The following is a 23,591-nucleotide window of genomic DNA, read 5'->3' on the forward strand; positions in this document are numbered from 1 at the left end:
CTTCTTGTAGCGAGGGGCCCAGAACTGGACACAGCACCCACGGTGCGGCCTCAGCAGTGCCGAGTGCAGGCCCACAATCACTGCCCTGCTCCTGCTGGCCACACTACTGCTGACACAGGCCAGGTGTCATCGGCCCTCCTGGCCACCTGGGCACAGCTGGCTCATGTTTACCCGGCTGCCAACCAGCACCCCCCGTGCTTTTCCACAGGCTGCTTTCCTTCGATGTCACAGGGGCGCCCGACAGAGCCAAGACGGTGAGGGCTGGGCAGGGCTGGGCACGGCAGGGCTGGGCATGGCAGGGCACGGCAGGGCTTCAGGGCACGGCAGGGCAGGGCAAGGCAGGGTTTCAGGGCACGGCAGGGCTCCAGGGCACGGCATGGCAGGGCAGGGCAGGGTTTCAGGGCAGGGCTCCAGGGCACGGCAGGGCAGGGCAGGGCAGGGTTTCAGGGCAGGGCTCCAGGGCACGGCAGGGCAGGGTTTCAGGGCAGGGCACGCCAGGGCACGGCAGGGCAGGGCAGGGTTTCAGGGCAGGGCAGGGCAGGGTTTCAGGGCAGGGCTCCAGGGCACGGCAGGGTTTCGGAGCTCGCCGCTCTCGGGGCACAGCGCCGGGCACGCCTCGGGCCATAGCGCCTCCTGCAGGCGGCGCCGGGGCACAGCGGCGCGGAGAGGCAGCCCTCCACATTCCCCCCTCTTCAGCAGCGCCTCAGCCAATCAGCAGCCGGGCCTTGGCCTCCTGCCAATGGGAAGAGCTGCTGCCGCCAAGCTGGCAGGGCGGGCAGCCAATGGCTGACGAGAAGAGCCCGCCCCCGCCCCGCCGCCCGTTGCCGGGCAGCCGCTGTCAATGGCCGCCGCGCGGCCCCTTTAAGCGTAACGCGGCAACCGCCGGCGCGTCCTCCGGGCGGGCCTCTGGGCTGGGCAGGTACCGCCGGGACGGGCCGGGGGCGGCGGGGACATCGCGGACATCGCGGGGCGAAGGGAGCGGCACGGGGAGGGACAGGGCCGTCGCGGGGCCGTGTTTTCCTGGGGGCTGTGGGGGCTGGGAACGGGCCCCGGCCTAGGCCTGGGGTTGGCCTCCGAAAGGTCTCGGGCCGCTGGCGTTCGGGTCCTTCCTTCTGAAGTCATTTAGTGTATGTAGGTTTCGGTGACTGCATTTAAAATGTACCATCTCGAAGTGCTGCTAGAAAATAACATTCGATGTGTTCTTTAAGAACGGCTCCGCTGAGCGAAGGAAAGCTGCCTGGCTGCGCTGCGGGAACCGCAGGGCTGCTCTCGGGGCGGCTGCGCTGGGCTCGGTAAGTCCGCACGCACCGGGCTGTGGCTGGGACTATGAGCGACGGCACGAGCCTCCGCGATTTAGAAACATAATCTCTTCTCCCGGTTGTAGGGCTGGCCTGCATGTGCCCTGTTTGAAGTGCCATTTCCTCATTTCTGACCTGGGACTTACAGCAGCTTCTTCATTTTGAGATCTCACACAAGTAGCGTTGTGGCTGACTGGGACACACAGTCAGGTAAATGGAACATAGGTTTTTAAAGTCATGCAGCGTTTTAATTCACCAAAATGCAGGACAAGGCAACAGTCTTAAGCTGTGCCAGGGGAGATTTATGTTGGACATTAGGAGCAATTTCTTCACAGAAAGGGTGATTAAACACAGGAATGGACTGCTCAGGGTGGTGGAGTCATCATCCCTGGAAGTGTTTAAGGAAAGACTGGACATGGCACTTTGTGCCCCGAGTTTGTTGACGTGCTCATGTCCAGTCATAGTTGGACTTGATGATATCCAAGGTCTTTTCCAACCTAATTGATTCTGTGATTTTGTTAAAAGCTAGTAAATCTAGAAAAACTACATACAGTTAAGCCAGCAGCTGCAGTACCTAATGAAGTTATACTTAGTCCTCACTGAGGCTTGTCACTCAGTATGTTTTGATGTCATAAAAGTAAATAATTTTGCTTGTCTCTCTTCTGGAAAACTTGCAGTATTTGGATCTGAAAAGGATGGATGCAGGGAGAGGAGGGAGACAAATTTCTTTTGAAATTATTCTCTGCTCTGAAGTTCAGCACTTCAATGACTTGGATTGATGCTTTTGTACTTGTCTGAAGCTGGCTTTCTTGCAGTGCCCCTGTCTCAGAATAGGTGGAAGGCCGGAGCGGGCCGTTAGAGGTCAGTGTTTGTACGGGAAGTGCCATTCGGTGACCAGCAACAGCACCGGGCTTGCCCTGGTCTGGGAAGGGTGTTAATACTGAAAAGGACTTAAGAAGTTTTATGAGTCTTGCTCTAAGAACTAAGCTCTGGGTGCACTGCATGAGAAGAATTGCTAAGTAATTTTCCTTCCTGTCTGTTGCATAATACCGTAATCCCACCGTTCAATTTCTGTTTGTGTGATTTACTTAGGAGTAATAGGGAATCTCCTGTCTCTGTTGCAGTTGTTTTGTGTGTTCTCTGTTTTGTCTGTCATGTCCTTTGTGGTGACCTGGTGCTTGATTGTTTTTTGTAATTATGAACATGGTTTTGATACAAAATACGTAAATAATAGCAATAGACAAAATATGTAAATAATAGCAATAGACAAAATATGTAAATAATAGCAATAGATAGAAGTAGCAGCAGTAAAGGAGTATGAAATCTTGGAAACAAAACTCTTTCCAGATTTCCTTCAGCCACTCTTATTGATGTGATCTCAATTCATTAGGCTTTAAAAGCATGCCTTGAGCTTCTGAGGGGAGAGGGTTGGGATTTTGATGATGGTGGTAGAGTTTAGTAGACCCACTGCTAATCCATAATGTTTCACTCCTCACAACTTATTAAACCTACAGGGGAAAATAGATATCTTTGTGGATCTTACTCACATGAGTTAAACTCACTTTATAATCAACTCAAACTAGTTTGTAACAATTGGACAGTCAGGGAACCAAAACATTTCTTAATTAAGCAGTCCTTAGGCTCACTCAAGTGAAACTCAAATATCCTAGTTATTCTTTTGTTCTCAAGATAAACTGTGCATTCTTTTGTTAATCAAATTTATTATAAACGGTTGGAAAAATTAATTTGGCAAGACTTGACAGATTAAGGGTTTTTTTGTTTTGTATGGAAATTATGATAATATTACCAGTTTATGGAACTGAAAACCATTTGAAGATCCAAGAGATGTTTTTGGGTATTCCTCAAGGGAGCTTTCTTTGTTTTACCTTTTTCAATTTGTTTTCATACCATTGCTTTTCAAGTACTTCCAGAATGCATTGAAAATTCCTGTTCATTTATATCACTGTTTGTCAAAATTATACTTAGCAAAATATTCTCAGGAGTGAGGAATATCCAGTACAGGAGTGGTGGATAATTCTAATCCTCCAGTTCTTACTATTTGTTTGTTTTAAATACAGTGAGTTATGAAAAAGCATTCTTCAAAAAGATTATTGCCTCTTCAGTGAACTCTTATGAGGCTATAAAATAATTGATCAGCTTTAAGTTGGTATGTGAGAGTGAGTGCTGTTTTATATATATAATTAGACATGAACAGTAGGTATTTATGCTTTCCCTAAATGTAAGAATATGAGGTCTGTGCCACCAGAGTACTATTTTTATATCTCACATTATTTTAGTACTATAATATAAATATATTAGTTTATCTTTTTTTGCATTCCCTGAAATTCTGTCCTGTGGAGACAGACCTGATGCAGTCTTGCCTGTGCCTCTTCCAGGGAACAGATTGTGCCCAAAACACTGCCTGTTCAGACTTGTTTTGCTCTTCAAGGAGCAAAATAACATCCATTCTGTACAGGTGCTTGTGGGGCCAGGAGTTAGGAAAGGAAGTATTTGGGAGTAGGGAAGCACCATGATATGTTCTAATATTCTTACATGATCTTAGTTACAGTTAGGATTAGCTACATCCTTGCAAAATTTTAATAACTCCACTATCTTGGAAGGAAAAAGAACAATTGTTCCCTATTATTTGAATATTCACAATAATGATACCTTCCAGCTTGTGTTTAGCAATCTCTAGGACAGGCGGTCTCAAGCATAGCTTATTTAACTTTCTAGGCTTTGCAGTGAAATTTTTGTTTTCCTCAGATTCTTTTGACATAAGTTTTCGGCATCTAATTTTTTTTTATCACTTTGAAAATATTTAGGTGTTTGAAAAACATTATTTTGGAAAGTTACTTCCTAAGTAACAAGAAATATTCTTTTCCAGGTAATTCAATATTCATTTCCAACCATCTTCCCAGTTTAGAAACCTGATGGGATATTTATTCCTCTAATTCCTTCTGTATAGATTATGAGGCCAAATGGATTCCAGTCACTGGAGACAGAGTTGTGCTAGCAGTGAACTGAGCCAGAAAGCTTGAATTTGTAATGAAAACTGTCTTGGCAGCTGACATTTCTGTTCTGCTTGGCTCTGCAATAATGCATGTATAGGCAGTGAAGGCTGAGAAGAAGGCCAAGTTTATTTTATTCAGAAATAAAAATATAGTGAAAAATTTACAGCTCATTTACAGGTATGTTGAATGTCCTGCAGCACAGAGCAGTTTTGACTGAAAGCAGCTCAATTTTTTGGTGTGTAATTTGCTTTGCCATTTATAAATCAGCTAGGAGGTTCTGTCATTCAACAGGTGGAACTGGTGGGCTCTGATGCAGGCCCTATTTATTCACCCACTAAAGGCTTGCTATCTCAAAGTTGGATTGAAAAAATAGAGATGATGAAATTAAGCTTGAAAGCTGCCAAGAGTGGTGAGAAAGCCAAAAGACAAGGGAAGCTGAGCGTAGTCAGTAAAACACTTCCTAAACTGTTGAGAAAATTCTTTTGACCTTCTTTGAAAGTGAAGAAAATTTTGAATATATTTGCTCCATTACATTCTCAGGAAGTGTCTCCAAATACAGAATGGGATGGTTTCACCTTGTGATATGGGATTTTTCAGTTCGCATTGGGCTGCAGGAATAGCCCTCCTTATTTTATACCTGCTTCAGATGTAATGTTTATCATGTACTGGTGGTGTGGTCTCTCTTATCAGATACAAAAAAGGTATAAATATAGATGTAAATATATAAATACACATGACACAGATGTGTGTGCTCTGGCCAATCCTTGGAGGCATGAAGCACCAGATGTTTCAGGGTATGGCAGTACTTTTCAGGGTGAAGATTGGGATAGATAGGTACAGTCTCATTAGGGGTTAGGGACTGGATGTTTTCCAGACAAATGACAAATTGATATTCAAGCCCATTATTTAACATCGTTGGAATGCCAGAAATTGAGAAATTGAAGATTTAGTCAAATTCTACAAATATCTAAGTCACACAAATAAGTTGTTAATTCATTTGGTTAAAACATTTTAAAACATGTCTAAATTAGCTTCCTGAATATCATCAAACTTTCACTTGTGCTCTCTTTTGTTTTCCAAATTCTTCTTTTCCCTTCTCTAACTTGGGAGTAGTTTCTTATTCTAGATTTAGCTGTGTTAATATTCTGATTTCTCTTTTGGGATTGAAATACCTCAGGCTATTGAATGTAATACTAGCATTCCTAGAGTGATATTTAATATATATAATTAATATAAATATAATTACGAATATAAACAATAGGTAACACAGTGGATATCATAAGGTTATAGGAATCATTAATTATTTTACAGCTTTTTTACCTTTCTTTCTTAAACAACTTTCTTAGCAAAACCATTCTCACTGGTTTTTTTCTCTCTCTCTAAATTGTTACAGAAAAATGCATTCTGAGTGATAACTACTGCTTGCTGAACTGCAGAGATCTCGTGCTTGGAGATGAAGAGAATAAACCAGAGGAAATAATCTAAGTGCTGCCATTGTGACAAGTCAAAGTTCCTTTGTGCCAAAATGAGCGGTCTTTGAGAAAATACTGGAAAGCTGTTAAACCTGAAAAATGGGAGAAAGAGTAAGGAGCCCAGATTCTGAACAGGAGAGGAAATCAGATGAGGATAAAAATAGTGACTCCTATTATTCAGATGAAGGTAATGCATCTCGTTCATCCAGCCAGTCGCCAATACTAAGCTCTCCATCTACGAACCAAGAAAAAAGACATCACAAAACACAGACTTCAAACAGCCTGTTGCACTACCAAGGTGGGTAGGTAGCAGAAATTGCTGCTTTGTAACTGCTCCAAAGAGTTAATTATCTTTGAAAACTCAAAGTAGAGAATCTAGCATTATGAGCATCTACAAATACAGTCCATGTGAATTATACTACAGATGGCAGGTAGACAGTAGCTACTCCATTGAAAATTGAAATTAACCTTCTCCTGCATAAGGAGAAGTTGTGGTGATTTTCAGAATTCTTCACAGCTTTCTAAGCAAGTGAATATGGCTTTTATAGTAGCCTTCTGTTGAATCATGCTGATGCTTTCTTTTTGTCACTGACAAAAAGCTCAAGGCCAAAAACCCAAGGCATGTCCTTGCTATGCAGTCTGTAAAAAGGAGACAATTGTTAAAATTTCCTTGACCAAATAACCTACAGATAGTTGTCTTGTGGAAGTCTAGTTGACTAAGCTTTACAGGATAATAGTGTAATGACTTTAAAAGACTGCTAATGTGAAAAAAAAATATTTTTAATGAAAATTAGTTTCAGATGGAGATTCAAAAGAAAGTTTTTTCTGCTTCTTCTCTGAGGGCAAAATATTTCCAATTTGAGATGACACAACTCCACTTTGAGCTCCCTCACAGACATAGGCTGCTTTTTTGATATTTTTTTGGGAGGTGAACATCCCTGCAAAGAAGAGTAGCATGGTTATGCAAGCCCTGGGCTGAAGTAGGGCTGTGAAGGCTTTCTGCTGCACTTTGACAGCTTGTTCTAAATAATTGTATACTTTTTTTGGTGAAGTCTTAGCATGTCCTGCCTTTCTTGGGCAGATGGTTTTGTCTTTGATAAATGTTTGATACTGGGTGAATCATTTGGTATGTGTTACAATCTAGACTGTTCCAAAAGGAACAACCTTAAGTGTTTAATTTGCTCAGGGAATGTATCTCTTCAGATCCTTGACAGTGTGGGTATCCTGGTGCAACTGGTGTTTTGCTTCTGAACAATTCTCCGTGTTGAGAGTGGCATCTGCTCCATGGTAGTCCTGGCTTATGTGTCTGGGAACCAAAACCAGCAGTTCCACCATGCTGTTTAATTTGGAGGGGACAAATGTGTGACCAGTTCTTTGTTTACATAGCCAGAATTGAATATAATTATTACATGAAGGTTCTGTGAATGTCATATTACATTGTCTTGAAAGACACTATTCCCCAGTGTAACTGTATGATCAAAAGTACAATATTGGTAGTGGGATTTTATGAGTGGCCTAAATAAGGAGAAATTCTTACAGGGGCTGTGAGTCTAGGGTTAATGGGAACTCCCTTAGCTGGTGATAGGAGTGGCATCATTCCTGCAGAGCATGTATTAGATAATCTTTTCACACTTGAATGTGACATAAGTGTTCTTTGTAAAGGAAAAAAACACACCTTCTTTTGTTTGCCCAAGCTGTGGAAAAAATGAGCACCAAGCAGAAAACAAATGAGTATTTTTGCAAAATGTCTAGAGGAAATTATAAGAAGGTATTTTTAAGCTGTTATTTTTGCTGACAAGTATTCTCAGTAGAATAGAAACATGGTGTGTGGCAAAGGAGAGGAAGAATTTGCTGTCACACACACTGTCCGTGTACACGTAACTGGACTACTGCTGTATCCCAGCTTTCAAGCCAGAATTACAGACTGCTGCTCAGTTTGCTCTTCTTTCAAACACTGATGTACCTTAAGGAATTATGCACTCTCTATTAATTCAGTTGTTTTAAGAGATATTTTTAGTGGATTATATGATTCATTCTTTGAGCTTGGCATGAGAGGCACATAAGATAGAAACAAAATGTTCAGCTTTTATGTGTGGGGATGACAATAATAATAATAGCAATAAATAGGAATGCAAGCGGTGCATACAAGTAATCAGATGAGAATACTGTGTGGAAAATAACTTGTGATACAAGAATAAATTACTCAGGGAGAGCTGAATTTTCATGGGATTTATAATTTTGCTTCAGAGGCTTTTTGCATTGAGCCTTTGAAATCTGCTATTTTGTCTGTAAGCATGGCAGCTGGATTTGAAAATACTACTGCATTTGTCTGGGAGAATTACATTTTGCATAATACATAACTGGCTAATGCTCAGCTAATTGTTGCTATTTTAAAAGCACGTGATAATTTTGTATGCATTTACAGTATAGTATTTCTAAACCATTTTAATAAACAATATCAAATATTAACAAAATATTACTCTTATTTCTGATATGATTTGCAGATGATTATTTTACAAGAGTCCTATATTAATTGCTGCAGATATTACCTCCTACAGCAGATCACAGCCATAAATCTCCATTTTTCAGCTATCAAAAGGAGCATAACTCTATCATATATATGCCTTTTATTGTCTGGTTTGAAAGCTGCCATCTCTGCTAGATATTGTATGATTCAGGCAGATCTTGGTTCCAAGGATGTCTGAATAGACAAACTGCATTGTCTAATAGTAAACACGCTTTTTATTTTTCCTCTCTCAGCCACAAAGAAATTGGATTCCAAATATGCACCAAGCAAAAGAGGGACACGGTGGGGTTTCCGTTCTCAGAGCCTCACTAGGGATTCTCCTGCAAAAGATATAGATCTTGTTACAAAAAGAGTTCTTTCTGCTAGGCTGCTGAAAATCAATGAGCTCCGAAATGAACTGACTGAACTCCACATCAAACTGGATGAGCTGCAGAAGGAAAACAGGGCACTGAAGAGGCTTCAGCATAGGCAGGAGAAAGCCTTGAATAAGTTTGAAGATACAGAAAACGAAATCTCTCAGCTCCTTGCTCGGCACAACAATGAGATTAGAATATTAAGGGAGCGCCTACGAAAATCTCAGGAGAAAGAACGTGCAACTGAGAGACGGCTGAAAGATACAGAAGATGAACTGTACAGGAAGAAAAGTGTCTTGCAGAAACTGAAAAAGCTATCTGCAGATAAGCACCTTGCTGAAAGAGATGACCTGGCAAAGAAACTAGCCTTAGCAGAGAGCAAGCTGGAGGACAGGGAAAAAAGAATTAAGGTGGGATGACTTTCTTCTTGCAAGAAATTCTGGTACAGATATTTCTTTCCACAATGGATTGTAATTTTACACAGCTGTGGAGCAAATAGAAAACCAGTATTTTTTTGTTTTACCCATAAGTAGAATCAAGTAAATTATTTATAAGGTGATTATATAGTTACATATAAGATAGTTGTGCATTCAAATTTCTCTTTACAAATTAAGCATATTTTGTCAGAGAATATTCTGTGTATTTGTGCTTTTAAATGTTTTTATACCTAGCAATAACATTTCAGAAGTGGGTGCAGATGTAACAACTTTATGCAATCTAGTTTCATCTTTTGGAAGGAAACAGTTTGTAAAATTTTCTGGGTATTTAGGGAACTTTACACTAAAATTTAAAAAAAAAATTATCTAATAATTATTTTCTATTTTTGAAGAGCATTCATACAGTGTTTGATTGTCCACTATTCTGTACATCTAAGAGCTCAGCTGGACAAAATTACATTATCTTTTTTAAATACTAAAATATCTTTAGACCTTTTTATGGGTATCCATTATAAGAAATTTGTCCAATACATTTTAATTTTGTCCAGCAAAAATGTTTATGTTTCTGTAAACATGTCTAAGTATATCTACACTGTAAATATGTCTATGAACTCATCTTAAAAATTCTGTTAACACTATTAAATCTGTTGGTAATTGTACTATTTTGATGGTAGATATATTTTATATATAGTATATAAATTTTATACTATTCTTAGCTTAAATTATGTCATTGAGATGATGTTAAGTTTTGGTGTCTATATTAGCAATTAAACCTAAATTACATTACAGAGATAAGAGATCTGGAAATCCAGGGATTAACCTGGAAACTAAGCTTTCATAAAATAAATCCCAAAGTACCAATATATAAATGCTTGAGTTAGTTAAACCACCTCACCCTGTAGTGTCACCATCTGTCATGTGTGCTTTTATGATTAGGTACTTCAGCATTTGTAATACTGGATCATGTTAAAATGAATCATACTTTAAAAAGTAAGGGATTTTCTTCTAGTGTTTTTTTTCCTGCTTTCATCAACACATTCAAACAGCTATTACAAGATGAGGGCATGTAAATGAAATCATAATCACAAGCTAGTTTCTGGTAGAAAGGTTCAAAATTCCTTCTTGTTTTCTTCCTTCTAATGCTGCACTTTCAGGGAAGGATTCTCTCTCTCACCCATAAGTAAGAGATTTATGTTACAGATCTGGAGGTCCACTGTGGCAAGAGCCTTCCAGAAAGTACTGTGAGTTTCTATTATGTCCTCAGATCACCTCTGAATACTCAAAAGGATGAGCTGCAGCATCTGCAGGTGCTTTGCCCCCTCAGAGTTAGGATTAAAGGTTTAAATGTATTCAGTGTTACAGCAATGGTTGAGCCCATATCTGAACTCAAGACACCGGTTTACTTCATTTTATATAAGTAATTTGACTATAAAAATTACTTCAGTTATTTTAAAATATTATTTTGTTTTAATTGAAGGATCTGGAAAGAAATCTTGAATTAAGTAGTAGCAGTTTTCAACGCGAGTTACATTCAAAGAAAAAAAAGTTGTACGAGTCTCAAGAAGAAAACAGGATTCTCCAAGAAGAGCTTAATCAGCTAAATCAGAAGCTGAAGGTAAAATGTGAAAGGAATAGAAGTTGCTAACCATATTCTGGGATTTTATCTTCGGAAGTTTCTGTAATCAGGTTTGAATAGTTTACCAGTGGCTGCACTCTCTGATGTGTACTTAATGATACACAACATGTGAGTTCTTTTTCTGCATTAAATTGACATGTTCTGTGCTCTGACCCTACAGTGTTTATAACAGCAATGTCTCTGTGTTAATCATTATTGTTAGCACTAGCTAAGAAAAGCAAGATCAAATACATAGCCAAGCACTGAGAATAAACCACAAAATCTATGGAAAATTAGATTTGAAGACTTGAATTTAAAATTAAATCTGCAGGTGTAAATACTGCTTTGTTACTAATATACTTGCATTACAGTAGGTTTGAATGAAGATTAATGTAATTTATTTGTGATATCCACATGTGTTGCTAAATGTGTGCAAATGTTTATTTGGACCCCACACCACCATCATTGTTGTCCAAATTCTCAGTAAAAGTACTTAAAATATTCTTATGGTCTACTTAGTTTACTCTCAACATGTTGGAGATGAGCCAGTTCATCACATTCCCAGCTATCCAGCAAGTAGCAGTAGTGTTAGTAGCTCTAAAATGTTTAGTGTAAGTGTTTTAAAATTTGTTGGTGGAGAGTTTACAGTATGAAAACCTTTTTGTTGTCAGATGAATTCTGATAACTCACTGTTTGTTTCTGTATTTGATTCAGTACATGTGCTAAAAGTATGTCTCTATGATGCAATGGGCCTCTGTTAACTGATACTGACATGCCCTGTGACAAGTATCATTGCTTGCTTTGAAATGTTTAACACTTCACAACACTTAAAATTCAGTTGTGCAGTCTATATATATGGTGTAATGTTTATGGAAGCACTGGCATTTAGTTTTATTTTCATTGCATTGCATGGGGTTTTTTTCCCCGTAATATTTTGCTAAGGAGTTTTTTGGGGGAGAGAAAGTTGTCTGCTTTCTCACAGCGTAAACAGAGTTATAAATGTGATTGTTATCCTTAAAACAGTGGACGAAACAATTATTTATTCTGTTTCTATTTACCGTATCTATTTTTAATTTAATTTACAGCTTTGCTAGTGACTGGTAGATGAAATACCAGTAACTCATTCTTATACCTACCTCTTCCATTCACAGGAAAAAGAAAGAGAACTTGAAGCAAAAAATATATATGCTAATCGTATGTTGAAGTCATCACCTAGAAAAGACACGGATATTGTACAAAGAAAAAGAGGTAACTTGTATAAAGCAATAAAAGCAGAAAAATTTTTAGCCTTACTTTGAAATGTTTCAGCTGGGTTATACCTTTCATGCCAGTCAGTACTGAACCCTGACACTGCTTGTTCAGGCACATTTACCTTTTTGCACTTCTTTCAACACAGCACTGGTTACAAAGCATTGGTTTTTTGTCTGTTCCATAACGAAGCAGAGCCAAAACAAAGAACTTCGCCAAACAGCAGTTTTAACTCCTTTCATACCAGAAGTTCCTGGGTAGAGGAGGATGGGAACGTTGGTAGTAAAATCTCAAATAGATGATAGATAATACTTACTTGACAATAAATTAGAGAGGCTTTAAAAATATGTATCTTCACTGCTAAGAATATTTTGGTGATCTGCTTTATTTATTTTTTACTAATTCAAATGTACTGTCAGTCAGATGACCTGCACTCATTTTTTCCTCAAAGTGTATGTGTCCCAGAACATAATCTTCTAAAAGTATCAGTACAGTGATTTCTTCTGGTATGACAAGACAGTCCCAAACCTTATCCTACCCACATAAATATGTGTGTCTGTGTGTGTGCTTAGACTATTTTCACTGGATGAGTAGAATCTACTTGTCAGAAGAAGCAGAAATTTATGGGACTGCTTTAAATATTTAATGCCAGTATTTCAAACAGTTTGTCTGCTGCTTGTTTTATTATAGATGCTCTGCCATTATTTCATTTTAGGTTCAGATTTTTTTAAATGTCATTCCATAGAGATAAGTATATGTGTTTCAAAAATGCAAGTAAGTGATTTTTAATTTTATGAGTTTAATTCTGTGACAAGCAGTAAGATGAGTGAGATATTTTGTGGGGCTTTTTAACTAACATTCAGTGCACTGTAATGACCCTATAAAGTAGCATGAGGTGGGGTTTAAATTATTTTTTCAGTAGAATTTTTGCATGCATATTTTTTTTATGATTAGGTTTTACAGATGCCAAAAACAGCTGTGTGAAACTCATCAATATTTTCCACTTCCACCGACTTCAATACAGTCTTTTGTTTGCTGCAAATCATGAAAAATGAGAGACAGGTATATAGTGAGATATTTTCTAGTGAAAACAACATCTAATTAGTTCGTGTTTTCTACAGCCAACAACCAAAATACTAAAAAAGGACCACAGCTCACTAAAAGTGTACAAACCAGTGGATGCTTCTCACCAGCAGAACTTCTTCCAGAATCAGAACTTGTCTGTGGTGACACCACAAACAAGAAAGAAGGAATTCTTCCTAAAATAGTGAGTTCCATAAAAATTTGAGACCCAGTCCAGACAATTCATGTATCAGATTGTAAAATGCAGAGCTTATATTTTAGAAAATGTGTAAATATATAGCAAGTACAATTTCAAAAACATTCTCTTCTTTAAGACAAGATCTACCTTTCTAAAAATATACTCAATTTTTTTAGAGAGTTAGTCATATTCTTTGTCTTATTGAGAGCCATTAGCTCAATTTATTTTTTTTTCCTGCCACTGTTACTTCTTTGAAGTTTTTAAGACTTCATTTTCACCCTTTTTCTTTGTTTCTAATGCTTATTTAAGGAATCTGTTAAACAGTGATGGCTGCCTTCTCTCTGTTTTCTCTTTGGTCTTAATTATGGTTTCTTTTACTTTCCAGAATTATTTCACAATGCATAAATGTAACATTTCCTCTTATTGTCACAGTGCTGGTATTTCTTCTGACTTTTCAGCTTTGTCAATATGCTTGGGTTTTTCTGTTTTTCCATTTCCCCTTTTAGTACAAAATAGTGCCAATTAGAAGTATTGCTAACACTTTTGTTACCCCAGGCTAAAATCAGAGATTTGTAAGGTATTACGAATCAGAACGACATATCTGATGAATCAGATTCTGGTACAAATTGTACAAATTCTGATTACATGAGGCTAGGACCTGTTTTTCAGAAATAATGGTCTGAGGGTGGTCTTGGCTGGCTTGGTGTTAGGGCTGAAGCTTTTTCACGGCAGTTTAATTTGTGTGGTCTCTCTTCCCAAACCCTTTCTGTAACTATGGATGTAGTTTAATGTATTCTTCCAGTATATGCTTGGGTGTGTGAGTTACAGAACCACACAGTTGGTACAAGTGCAGCTCATGGAGTCCAGCTGTGAGTTTTCTGTATGTCTATTGCTTTAAATAATGTAAATTAGATTTGGGTAGTCTAGGCTTTCATCAGTTTTTCAAGTTAAGCATTTTAAATACCTGGCCACCATCTCCTTATGTAGTTTGTATTTTCAATATAACAATGATAACCTTGTACATGAAGGGAAAATTCTTGAAGGTATATATTTTTTTGTTCATTAAGTAATAGCTATTTCTTTTAGAAGGGTATTTTTAATCTAGAAGTTTATTTTGTTCTAAAATAAGCACAACCTACAAAGTTAACTCCCATATGTTGGACTATGCGATGAAGACTTTCTCTTCACTTCATTGCCACTACTTTTCTGTGTTAGTGATTTTTACTGCTGTTAATATCTTTTCTGCAGGTTCTGGCCTTTTAGATATGTATGTGTAGTCACTAGCTAAAATTGTCATCTGAGAATAAAGCTTTCTCTTTGATTGTTTGTTACTTAATACTCCATAAAGTTAAGTGCCAAAATGAAATTGTCTGAATCTGCAACTCACTCGCTTGAGTTAAAAGGTCAGATTGTACAAGTAGAGGGCAACTAATTGCTTGCTTGTTAAGAGAATATGATGGTGAAATGTGGCCTTCTATTAAACTCCTTGAAGAAGACAATGTCTGGTTTCTATGGAGAACCACCCTGAGAGTGGTAGTTTTGCTTTATGGCATTGGAGATGCAACTTCCCTGAAATGTGCAATACAAAATAGAGTTGAGTGTCTATTCATTTTGTTTCAGGTGTATATAAGTATACCAGATATGATAATATTTTGGGGCCAAACCCCTGGGTCATCAAAGCTGGTTTGGTTTAAGGTGACTTACTCATTTTATGTTTAGCAGTAAGAATGTGATTTCAGAATGACATAGAAGTTCTTATGATTTTGTTATGTTGTTTATTTTATTGACTGTTTTTGCCCATCAGCTTCAATCATCTATTAATTTATTTCAGGAGAAAGAAACTCAAGACAAAGGATGGAAAGAACAAACAGAACTCCTAAGACAAGAACAAGACAGGGAGAGGGAAGAGAAACTGAAACATTTTCAGGAAATACAGTCCTTAGAGGAGAGGGTTCCAAAACTTCCTGACGGTAAGGAAATGGGCAGCTGAAGGCTGAAAAATGCACCATGGAATACTAATGAAGTGAGGCTGCTGGTTTCTGGTGAGAAGAGCAAAATGATTTTGCAGAGATCACTACAGTGGAAAATTATTTTCAGTTACATTATGCAAAGAAGAATCAAAAAGAAATACAGGATATAGAATAATCCATGTCCTGTACTCAGCTGTGATTAAGTATGCAGCAGCAAAAAATGCTGTCCACAAAAAAGTATTGGAGTCTGAGAGATTGTGCTTTACAAAACAAGAATGACATAGAAGATAAATGCTGATGTTATCTCTGACTTGGTAAATGTTATTGAGGTAGGAAGTAGATTTTTACTATTGAGATTTGGTTCCCTATTTTTGCTATTGTTCTATTATAGTAGAACAAATGTGTTTTCCTTAATATAGCCTTTTTTTCAGTACTTTCTACTGACTTATATAATTTGAAATTTTAGTTTCTCTTTTCAGGTCTGGTTATCTGAATCATTTGGTGTGGCTATTTGAGAAATGTCAGTTTCTATCATTACATATTAATATTGTTTTTTTATTCATTTGGTTCTCACAGCATCTTAATGACTTAAGTCTTTAAGACACAAGTCATCTCAGGTGTTTTAGATGGACTGCACCCTGTCATGTTAAAGAACTCTTTCAGTGATTGCAGTTAATGAACAGTAGTACTTACTCTATATGACAAGAATTCTAAAAATCTATAGCTGCTTTCAGAGGTAAAATCTGTGAAAAATCTTCTATCACAACTTACATAAGCCAAGGATCTGATTTTATGTCTCTGAATAAGATGATTTAACCACTTTACCCATGATATGGAGTAAGCTGGTATTTCCCCCACCTTACAGACAGAAACATGGGTTTTTACTTAACTTGTATAATGATCTGCTATTAAAAAAATATCTTTGTTAAACAAATGTTAAATTAACTGAATTACCACAGTTGTTTCTGAAATCCTGCCCCAAAGTACAGTAGATAATACAGAACTCTGTGAAAGCCTAAGTCAGAAATTTGAGTAAAGTGTTCAAGGGAGAATGCCACTATGTTGGAGGGGCCAAGTAGTCATATTCAACTTCTGGCCAAATATACATCTGTTATCTTGGGGGAAAAATATTTTTAAGAGAGAAATATTTGGGGAGCTTCCTCCTTTCTTCTACACATAAGCATTTCCAGGTTCTGTCCGTAAGTTGCTGTTTTGTACCTTTGGTGTCCCTTCATAGCTGTGCACAGTCACTCTGAGTCCAGGCAGTGATGCACAGAGCACTCATGTAAAGGTCTCTTCTGTATGCAGCTGATGCAGGGTATTTTAAATCATTCACTGCTTGAAGCAGGTGATGACTCCTATGACTTTGAGGCCTGATTACTTCACAGAAATAGTTCCCTTTATGAAAAAAAAAAAAAGCACCCACAAAACATACATCCCAGGACTGTCCTAATGTCAGCAGTGGTGAAAAATAAAAATAAAGTACAGTGCAAATCAGAAGTATTAAAATCAGTAATGTTGTATTCATTTTCATTCAAACTCAGGAAATGGGAAGGCAATTGGCAGAAATCAAATTGCTTTGAAAATTCTAAAGCATGGGTAATGTCCTTTGGAAGATGGCAGTAAACTTTTATATCTTATCAGAAAACCAGGAGTGGATTTAGTTGCAATTTTTGAAGAATTTGTTCTTACAACAGGAAAATGACAGTGTACATAGAAAAGCATGTTAAAAACTCAATGGCTTTTGCTTGCATTATTTTCAAAATCTTACAAGGGTATTCTAAAACTAAAACATTTAAAGTATTGTTCAAACATTTTTTGCAGAGTGGCAAAGGAAAGAATATGACAAAAAAGAAAGCAACTTTTTATTGGATAAAGAAGATAAAATAAAGATGGAGACAGAAATCCACAAACCTGAAGTAGAGAGAGAAAGCACTGAAACAGTGGAAGAGCGGCGAAAAAGAGAGTTCTTGCTTGCTAAAATGCAAGAAATAGATAGAGAAATTCAAAATACATCAAACACAAAACCAGCTTCCCAAGCACTGCTTATAAATTCAGCAAGAAAACCTGATTCCCTGGAGAAAAAAGAGAAAAGGAATCCATTCTTTGAGATTCCCGGGAAGGTTGCTAATGGATTTCCTGTAAAGGACAGCCAGGATGATGGCACAAGAGCACAAGGGCAGAAGCAACGAAACGTAAGGACTGTCGATTTAAGTAGTGAGTTAGCATTTGGTAGTTATGTACCTTCCTTTGGGAAGGGATCAGGGAGACCAAGTTGGCTCACTCAGAAAAGTGACAAATTAGAAGAAAATGTTAAGGAGAATGCAGATTTTGATAGTAAGAAAGAAAAGAAGTCCAATTTAATGGAACAACTCTTTGGAAGCAGTGCCAGTACCGTTCTTCTTTCTAAAAATAACAATACACCACCCTTGGGCATAGACTGGGACTCTAGTAATAAGCCTTTTGTTGATAAAAACAGTAAAGTCAAAGTAAAAGAAGACAATGGGCTTTTTGGTGAAGGAAGAAGCCTGAACAGACACCGACTGCAGTACACTACAAACAAGCCAGGATTTAATACCCTTGGTTCTTTAGAAGATGAAGTTGAAGAAGTAGTCTTACAGTGATCGTGTTTTATATGTTTCATATGTAAATACTGAAAAACTTTTTTCTTGTAATATTTATTAGATATAGATTTGAAATATTTCAGATTTATTGCAAAGCCTTATGAAGGAATAATTTACATAAATGGGTATTTGTATAGAGGAGAGATGCTTGGGGTTTTTTTTACCTGTATTTTTACCTGTAGGCTGCTCACAGTACACTGCTTTTCATTTGGAGTATTTATTTTAGGCCTCAGATACTTTCTTTCTTGGGCATTTGGAGAACCTCTTAACTGTGCCAGGAGAAGGCATGTGTAATATCAGTCATGAAATGAGAAGGAGACATTCTTAGCACTAATTCTCTTAGAAAGAGATTATTTTATACTGCTGTCTTGTTATCTCAGAAGAATCTCAAAAGAAGCACAATTAACTCAGGAACAGCTGCTCTCTCCTTTTGCATAGGTTTTTGTGGACCTTACTACCAAATGTATAACTCTTCTCATATATTCAGATTATATTTGTTATACAATGCCATCTTTTGTAATTTCTGGATTTTCTATGTAAAATTCCAATCATTACTATGTAATTTTTTAACAAAATGGTTTTATTAAATGAGTTGAGTAAATTTCTTGTGTGTAGATCATCTTTAACACAAAGCTCTGACTTCTTACATCATATTATTGATATTGGGGGTGATGCCTTGTGAAGGCTGACCTGGAACAGAGGCTAGACAGAGTTAAAGAATAAAGTAGGTATTTATTAAAAGGCCTCAGTGGATACACCTTGGGCAGTGTAAGAGCCCAGCCAGGGCTACACCCAAGATGAACCCAAAATGGTCACAAAAAAATGGACGACCGGTCAGGAGGTCTCACACTTTTATAAGTTCAGGTCCATATGCATATTGGAGTTAACTGTCCAGTTATAGTTTCAGGTTATGAAGTCCCATCCTGCTTGTTTTTCTCTCTTCAGTCCACATCGTTTACACTCTTGGGCCTGAAATTTGGATCATTTGTCCTTGGTCCCCAGCTAGAGAAGGAATTGTTTTGTCTCCCTGCTCTGTGAAGAGAGCTTACTAACCCCTAATATGAAGCTCAGAACTACTCACTAAAGCAGTACAGAATCTGAAAAACATAAAAGCTAAAACGTAAGGCATCAGTGGGGAGTTGGTTGCAACTTCACTCGTGATGTTATTTACTGGTTGGTGCTGTGTACACAAATGAAAAAGATAGGCGATGAAGAATTTAGCAGAAGCATTCCAGGAAATAAGCTGAAGGTCATTCCTTAAGATGAAGGTCATTCCTTACTAGAACAAGAGATTTTCAAACACCTCTCTGATATGTTCCCTCTGAGCCTGATTCAAAACACACTAAAATACAGAGAATTCTTACAATTCAAAGAGGCATTGAGTTAAGATTTTTCTGAACACAAGATTTTTCTTCTGAAGAGAAAGGCTGGTGTTTTCATTATGCAGTAACTCTCTTTGCTCCCCTCATTCAGAAATAAAATTAGTCACAGATCCAGATCCAGGGTGTGGGACAGTTCTCAGCAGGTGCCCAGTGGTGAAGAGCAGCTCATGTTCACCTGCTTGCTTACAATCCCAGTTATATTCACTGTAATACTACAGAACTTATCTGGCTCGCTTTGCCTGCAGATGGTCAGACTATCACAAATACTTTAACCAACAACAGTGAATTTAACTCTGTGTTACTTTCCTGCAATGACATTTTGGGGTGAATAGTGTGGTGTAAGAGGTAGGAGAGGGCTGTGGTTAAACACTGTGGGGATTTGTGACTGGGTAGTTACTTGTCTTGTCCTGCCTGTGGGTGGTGCTGCCCTTCTGGAAGTGGATGCTTTGCTCCTGAAGATGACATTGAGGATTCTTTCTTTTTATTTCCTAGTAGTTGAGGAGTCTAAGGCATAAAACAAGAATGTATCTGCTGCAGGTATTAAGGATAGTGTAGTGTATGGAGGGGACTATTGATTTTGTTTCTTTAGAAGTCAGCTCATTAACAACTGGCAAATTCCAGCTGTAGTGCTGAACTGATATGCCCTATTGTTTCAATTACAAATGCATAGTTTCTAAGCTATTTTTTATTATCAGCCCCTTCTTAAGCTCACAAATATTCACATCCCGTTACCAGCCCCTTCCTAAAGCAAATCCTGTGGTGACTCACACCAAAAATAAAAGGTGTATCTGCATTAGGAGGGTGAAAATAAATTGATCTGATGGTAAGTGTCACACGTATAATTTCCTTTTCCTCTCATGACTGTCCATCTCTACAGTTTATTCTTTTCTCTTGCTGCACTTTCTACTTTTAGAGTTACTAGTAAAAATACCGTTACAGATAAAATGTGTGAAAGTAGAGATAATCTTCTGATTGTGGGAGGAAACATTTGTATCCTTGTAACATCTTTAAGCAGCATTTCTGCTGAAGAAACTTTTGCAAGGTCTTAAAGGCTCTGTAGACCTTACAAATGGGCACATTATCCCCTGTAGTCTCAGCTGCTGTAGCTGGACAGTCTGCATGTTGCTTTTAGTGGGAGCAGTGTCTTAACAGCACTTGATTGACTGCAAAAAAAATCCACCTTTTGCAGTAAAAGGTAGGTCATCAACGGTTTTGATGACGATTTGTGTATGATTTGATGGTTTTGTCCAGTTGTAGGTTCTGTTTGATGTTTAGACCATATGGCTGTTACATCTGTTGTTGCTTTCCTTCTGAACCATCAAAGGTGATGGAAGAAATTCCTCCATTCCAACAAGGAAGGATCATTAAAGTTTGATTAACAGTTTTAGTGGAATATTCAGGGACATTATTACTGCCCTGGAAAAAATGGTCTTACAGTTCTGATCCCCAAGAGAGTAGTCATCAAACAAAAGTATCTGAGGAACATCTTAGGAGGGTGGTCAGGTGTCAGGGCTCACCTGACAGAGAAAGCAGGAAGTTTTAAGAAGGAATATTTTTCTCTTTGAAAGAGGAGATGAACTGGTGAGTGTGTCAGGGGAAGTATAATAGATGTTCTGTAATCCAGAAGAAAAGTAAACCACTGGAGGAGAACTTGGGAGACGCTTCACAACTCTGAACTGAAGCCTCTCAGCTGAGGTAAGAAAAGGGAAGTGGGAAATGCTTAACATCTAGAATCTTTTTCCTGGATCTGTGGAATATTTGAGCTAGCTAAAAAGTGGGAGCGGGGGGGAAAGTGATTTTCCATAACCTTATGAGATCCTATGTTTGTGATTTTACTTCTTCTATTGCACCCATACCAAAAGAGGTGAATTGCAAATCTGTGATGCTTCCAAAACGAGGACCCTTAGAGAGCATGAGCTTAGGGTACTTGGTAGCCTCAGGTTCATTGCTGGTCCTGAGACAGAGGTGTTATCCAGCCAGGCCTGAGCCTATTTGCACTCTCAGGAGGTGGGACAGAATATCTAATCTGGTATGTTAGGAGTATGAATTTGTTCTTGGGACAGGTGGCTACAGGAGCATCACAGGGCTTTCACTGATACTTGTGCTCTACAAAGCGCTTTGGGTGAGCCTTTGCTATTCAAGAGAATAGTAATAAATTCTTCATGTGCTCTGCAGCAGAGACCAGCACAAACCAGTGCAGCAGACACGAGTGCCTTCAGGAGAGTCATGGTTGCAGGAAGGGAGGTTTTGTTCCCAGCATTGCACGGCTTCGCTAAGCCTGACCTACTCTTGTTCCAAGATGACAACTTTAAGCATAAGAGATGCCCCGGGTGACATTGCTCATTTATAAAATTCCCTTTTGTTGGATCAAATTTAACGTGGTCTCCTGTTTCGAATTATCTCTTTGATTAGCTGCAAAGTTTTGATGTCTGCAGGAGGAGAACAATTGCATCAGTGTGTGCTGTCAGCCGGGACTCGTGGCTGCTGGGGAGTTGCTAGGATACCTCTCTAAAAGGTACGATTCACTTGATTAACCACCAGCCCAGTTTGCATGAGAAATATTTTTCCTATCTTTGTTTTGTGCTGGCATCAACTGTGCATTAGATGTGCATGTGTGTTTAGAGCAAGCTACAGGTTGATTTTCATGTGTGTCTATTTCCTCCTTTTGATATGCAATAAAACCCTCTCTGCTTCACAGCAAAGAATCCAGAGCAGTTACAGCAGCAATTCCAGTAATCTGTAAAATGAGCATTGCTTCCAGAGGGGAACATCTCTAGGAACAACCTAGAAAACCAAGGGAAGGTTTGACTTTGGATATGCATTTTTGGCATTATAGTTAAAGCTTCACTTTATATCTGTGAAGATGCAAGGGAACTTTCATCTCCTATGAATTATTTTCTTTCCCCACTCTGAGCAGGGAGTTAGACCAGATGACCTGCCAAGGTCCCAACCAAAACTATTCTATGATTCTGTCATCTGTGCCACATTTCTCTGGTATTAATGCTCCCTTCCAGTGGAAATGCCTTGCACAAAGCTGCTTCGTTCCACTTGCACAAAGTTGTCTCAGAACACCTCCTGTGTGCCTGTCTGTTCCTGAATATGGGAGTATTGTATTCAGGATGCAAAGCCAATCTTAAGTCTCTCCCCAGTAGTTGCTTCCTACATATTTATCTTTCCAATACCTTCTTTTTACCTCAATTTTCCTGAAACATATTGTTCAAACATTAGAGCAATCTTGCCATCATTTCTGTGAATCCTCTCTTGTCCCACGACTTTCTTTCTGCACTTTCCCTCAGACTTCCATAAACTCCTTTTGCTGCTTCCACCATGTCTTTCCTCCAATGGACTATCATTCCTTCCTTCTGTCTGAACTGACTTCTGCTTCTCATCCCCTAGGCATGACAGTTATCCTCTCCCTACATTCCCTTTATCTACTCTCCCAGGTTTCATTCCCCACTCTCAAACTCCCTGCCAGCTATGTTGTGCTGTGTTCCCTTTCACCTGTGGGTGGAAGTAGTGTTGCCAGAGGGTAAGAAAGATGCTGGAAAGGGATGTGACCTTATTTTGGAACTGAGTTGCCCACACTGGAGCACTAAGATGCAGGTGCTGGAGCACTCTGTCCAGCGAGCAGGTACCAAGATATGTGTACCCAGCCAGCCTGGGTACCCAGGGCACAAGGCTTGCATGCTCAGAAGTTCTCCTCAGTCTTCTGTTCACTCTTTTAACTGGAGAGAGTGGCTGGCTTTGGACAGGCCATTTATGTCCTTTAGGAGCTGCCAATCTTATCTCACCTCTGCAAGTCATTAGGATTTCCTCACTGTCCTTTCTTGCCTTCTTGAAACTCCCAGGTGCTCCAGGCTGCTCTTCCCAACATCCTCCCTCAATGGCATGGCTGTTTTAGTCTAGGTATCGATCCCCTGCTATTCCAAGTAACCTAAAAAGCTGCACATTGCTGTGCTAGGATCTTGATGACCTGCTAATCTGAGTGCCTCTGACAGCCCTTCTGCTGATCCTCCTGCTGCTCCCACATCCCAGCCTTCCCAGTCGTTTTCCCTTTATGCAGTTTTCTTGTTTCCACTGCTGTTCTCTGAGCTGTGATATATTGGGAGTCATGGGACTCGGGCTATGTGCTGCTGTGCTGTGCAGAGCTTCTAACGAGCTGTGAGCTTCACAGTTTGCTGCTTAATAATTCTCATGGTAGCAAGGATGGATAACACAGGTGCTGTTATTCAGTAGAGATCACTTAATTACTAGTACTCAGCATGAAAAAAATGTGTTCAGATTGGCAAAGGGCACACACTGAACTCCCATACCTGACCTTCCTCTTGCTGTATAGCTGATTCTGGCTTTGAATTCTCAGTTGAAACATCTTAAACTGCCTGTGTGAACC

General features: G+C 39.0%; 1 protein-coding gene across 5 annotated transcripts; it reads left to right on the forward strand.

Annotated features, from left to right (window-relative positions):
- Positions 1–845: 845 nt before the first annotated feature.
- Positions 846–18,414, forward strand: LCA5 (lebercilin LCA5). Of its 5 annotated transcripts, XM_053974459.1 has the most exons (11): positions 846–919; positions 1,209–1,292; positions 1,385–1,508; positions 5,706–6,082; positions 8,545–8,593; positions 8,678–9,074; positions 10,579–10,716; positions 11,868–11,964; positions 13,086–13,231; positions 15,057–15,195; positions 17,020–18,414. In XM_053974459.1, the coding sequence occupies exons 4-11, from the start codon at positions 5,884–5,886 to the stop codon at positions 17,817–17,819; spliced, it is 1,965 nt and encodes a 654-aa protein (XP_053830434.1). In that variant the 5' UTR covers positions 846–919; positions 1,209–1,292; positions 1,385–1,508; positions 5,706–5,883; the 3' UTR covers positions 17,820–18,414. The 5 variants fall into 5 exon arrangements, with proteins under 5 accessions (XP_053830434.1, XP_053830429.1, XP_053830431.1 ...); XM_053974454.1 differs by having other exon boundaries at positions 8,545–9,074; XM_053974455.1 differs by lacking the exon at positions 846–919 and adding an exon at positions 1,042–1,127 and having other exon boundaries at positions 8,545–9,074.
- The last annotated feature ends 5,177 nt before the right edge of the window (positions 18,415–23,591 follow it).

This window comes from Vidua macroura, chromosome 3 (assembly GCF_024509145.1).
Source record: "Vidua macroura isolate BioBank_ID:100142 chromosome 3, ASM2450914v1, whole genome shotgun sequence".
Classification (NCBI taxonomy): Eukaryota; Metazoa; Chordata; class Aves; order Passeriformes; family Viduidae; genus Vidua; species Vidua macroura.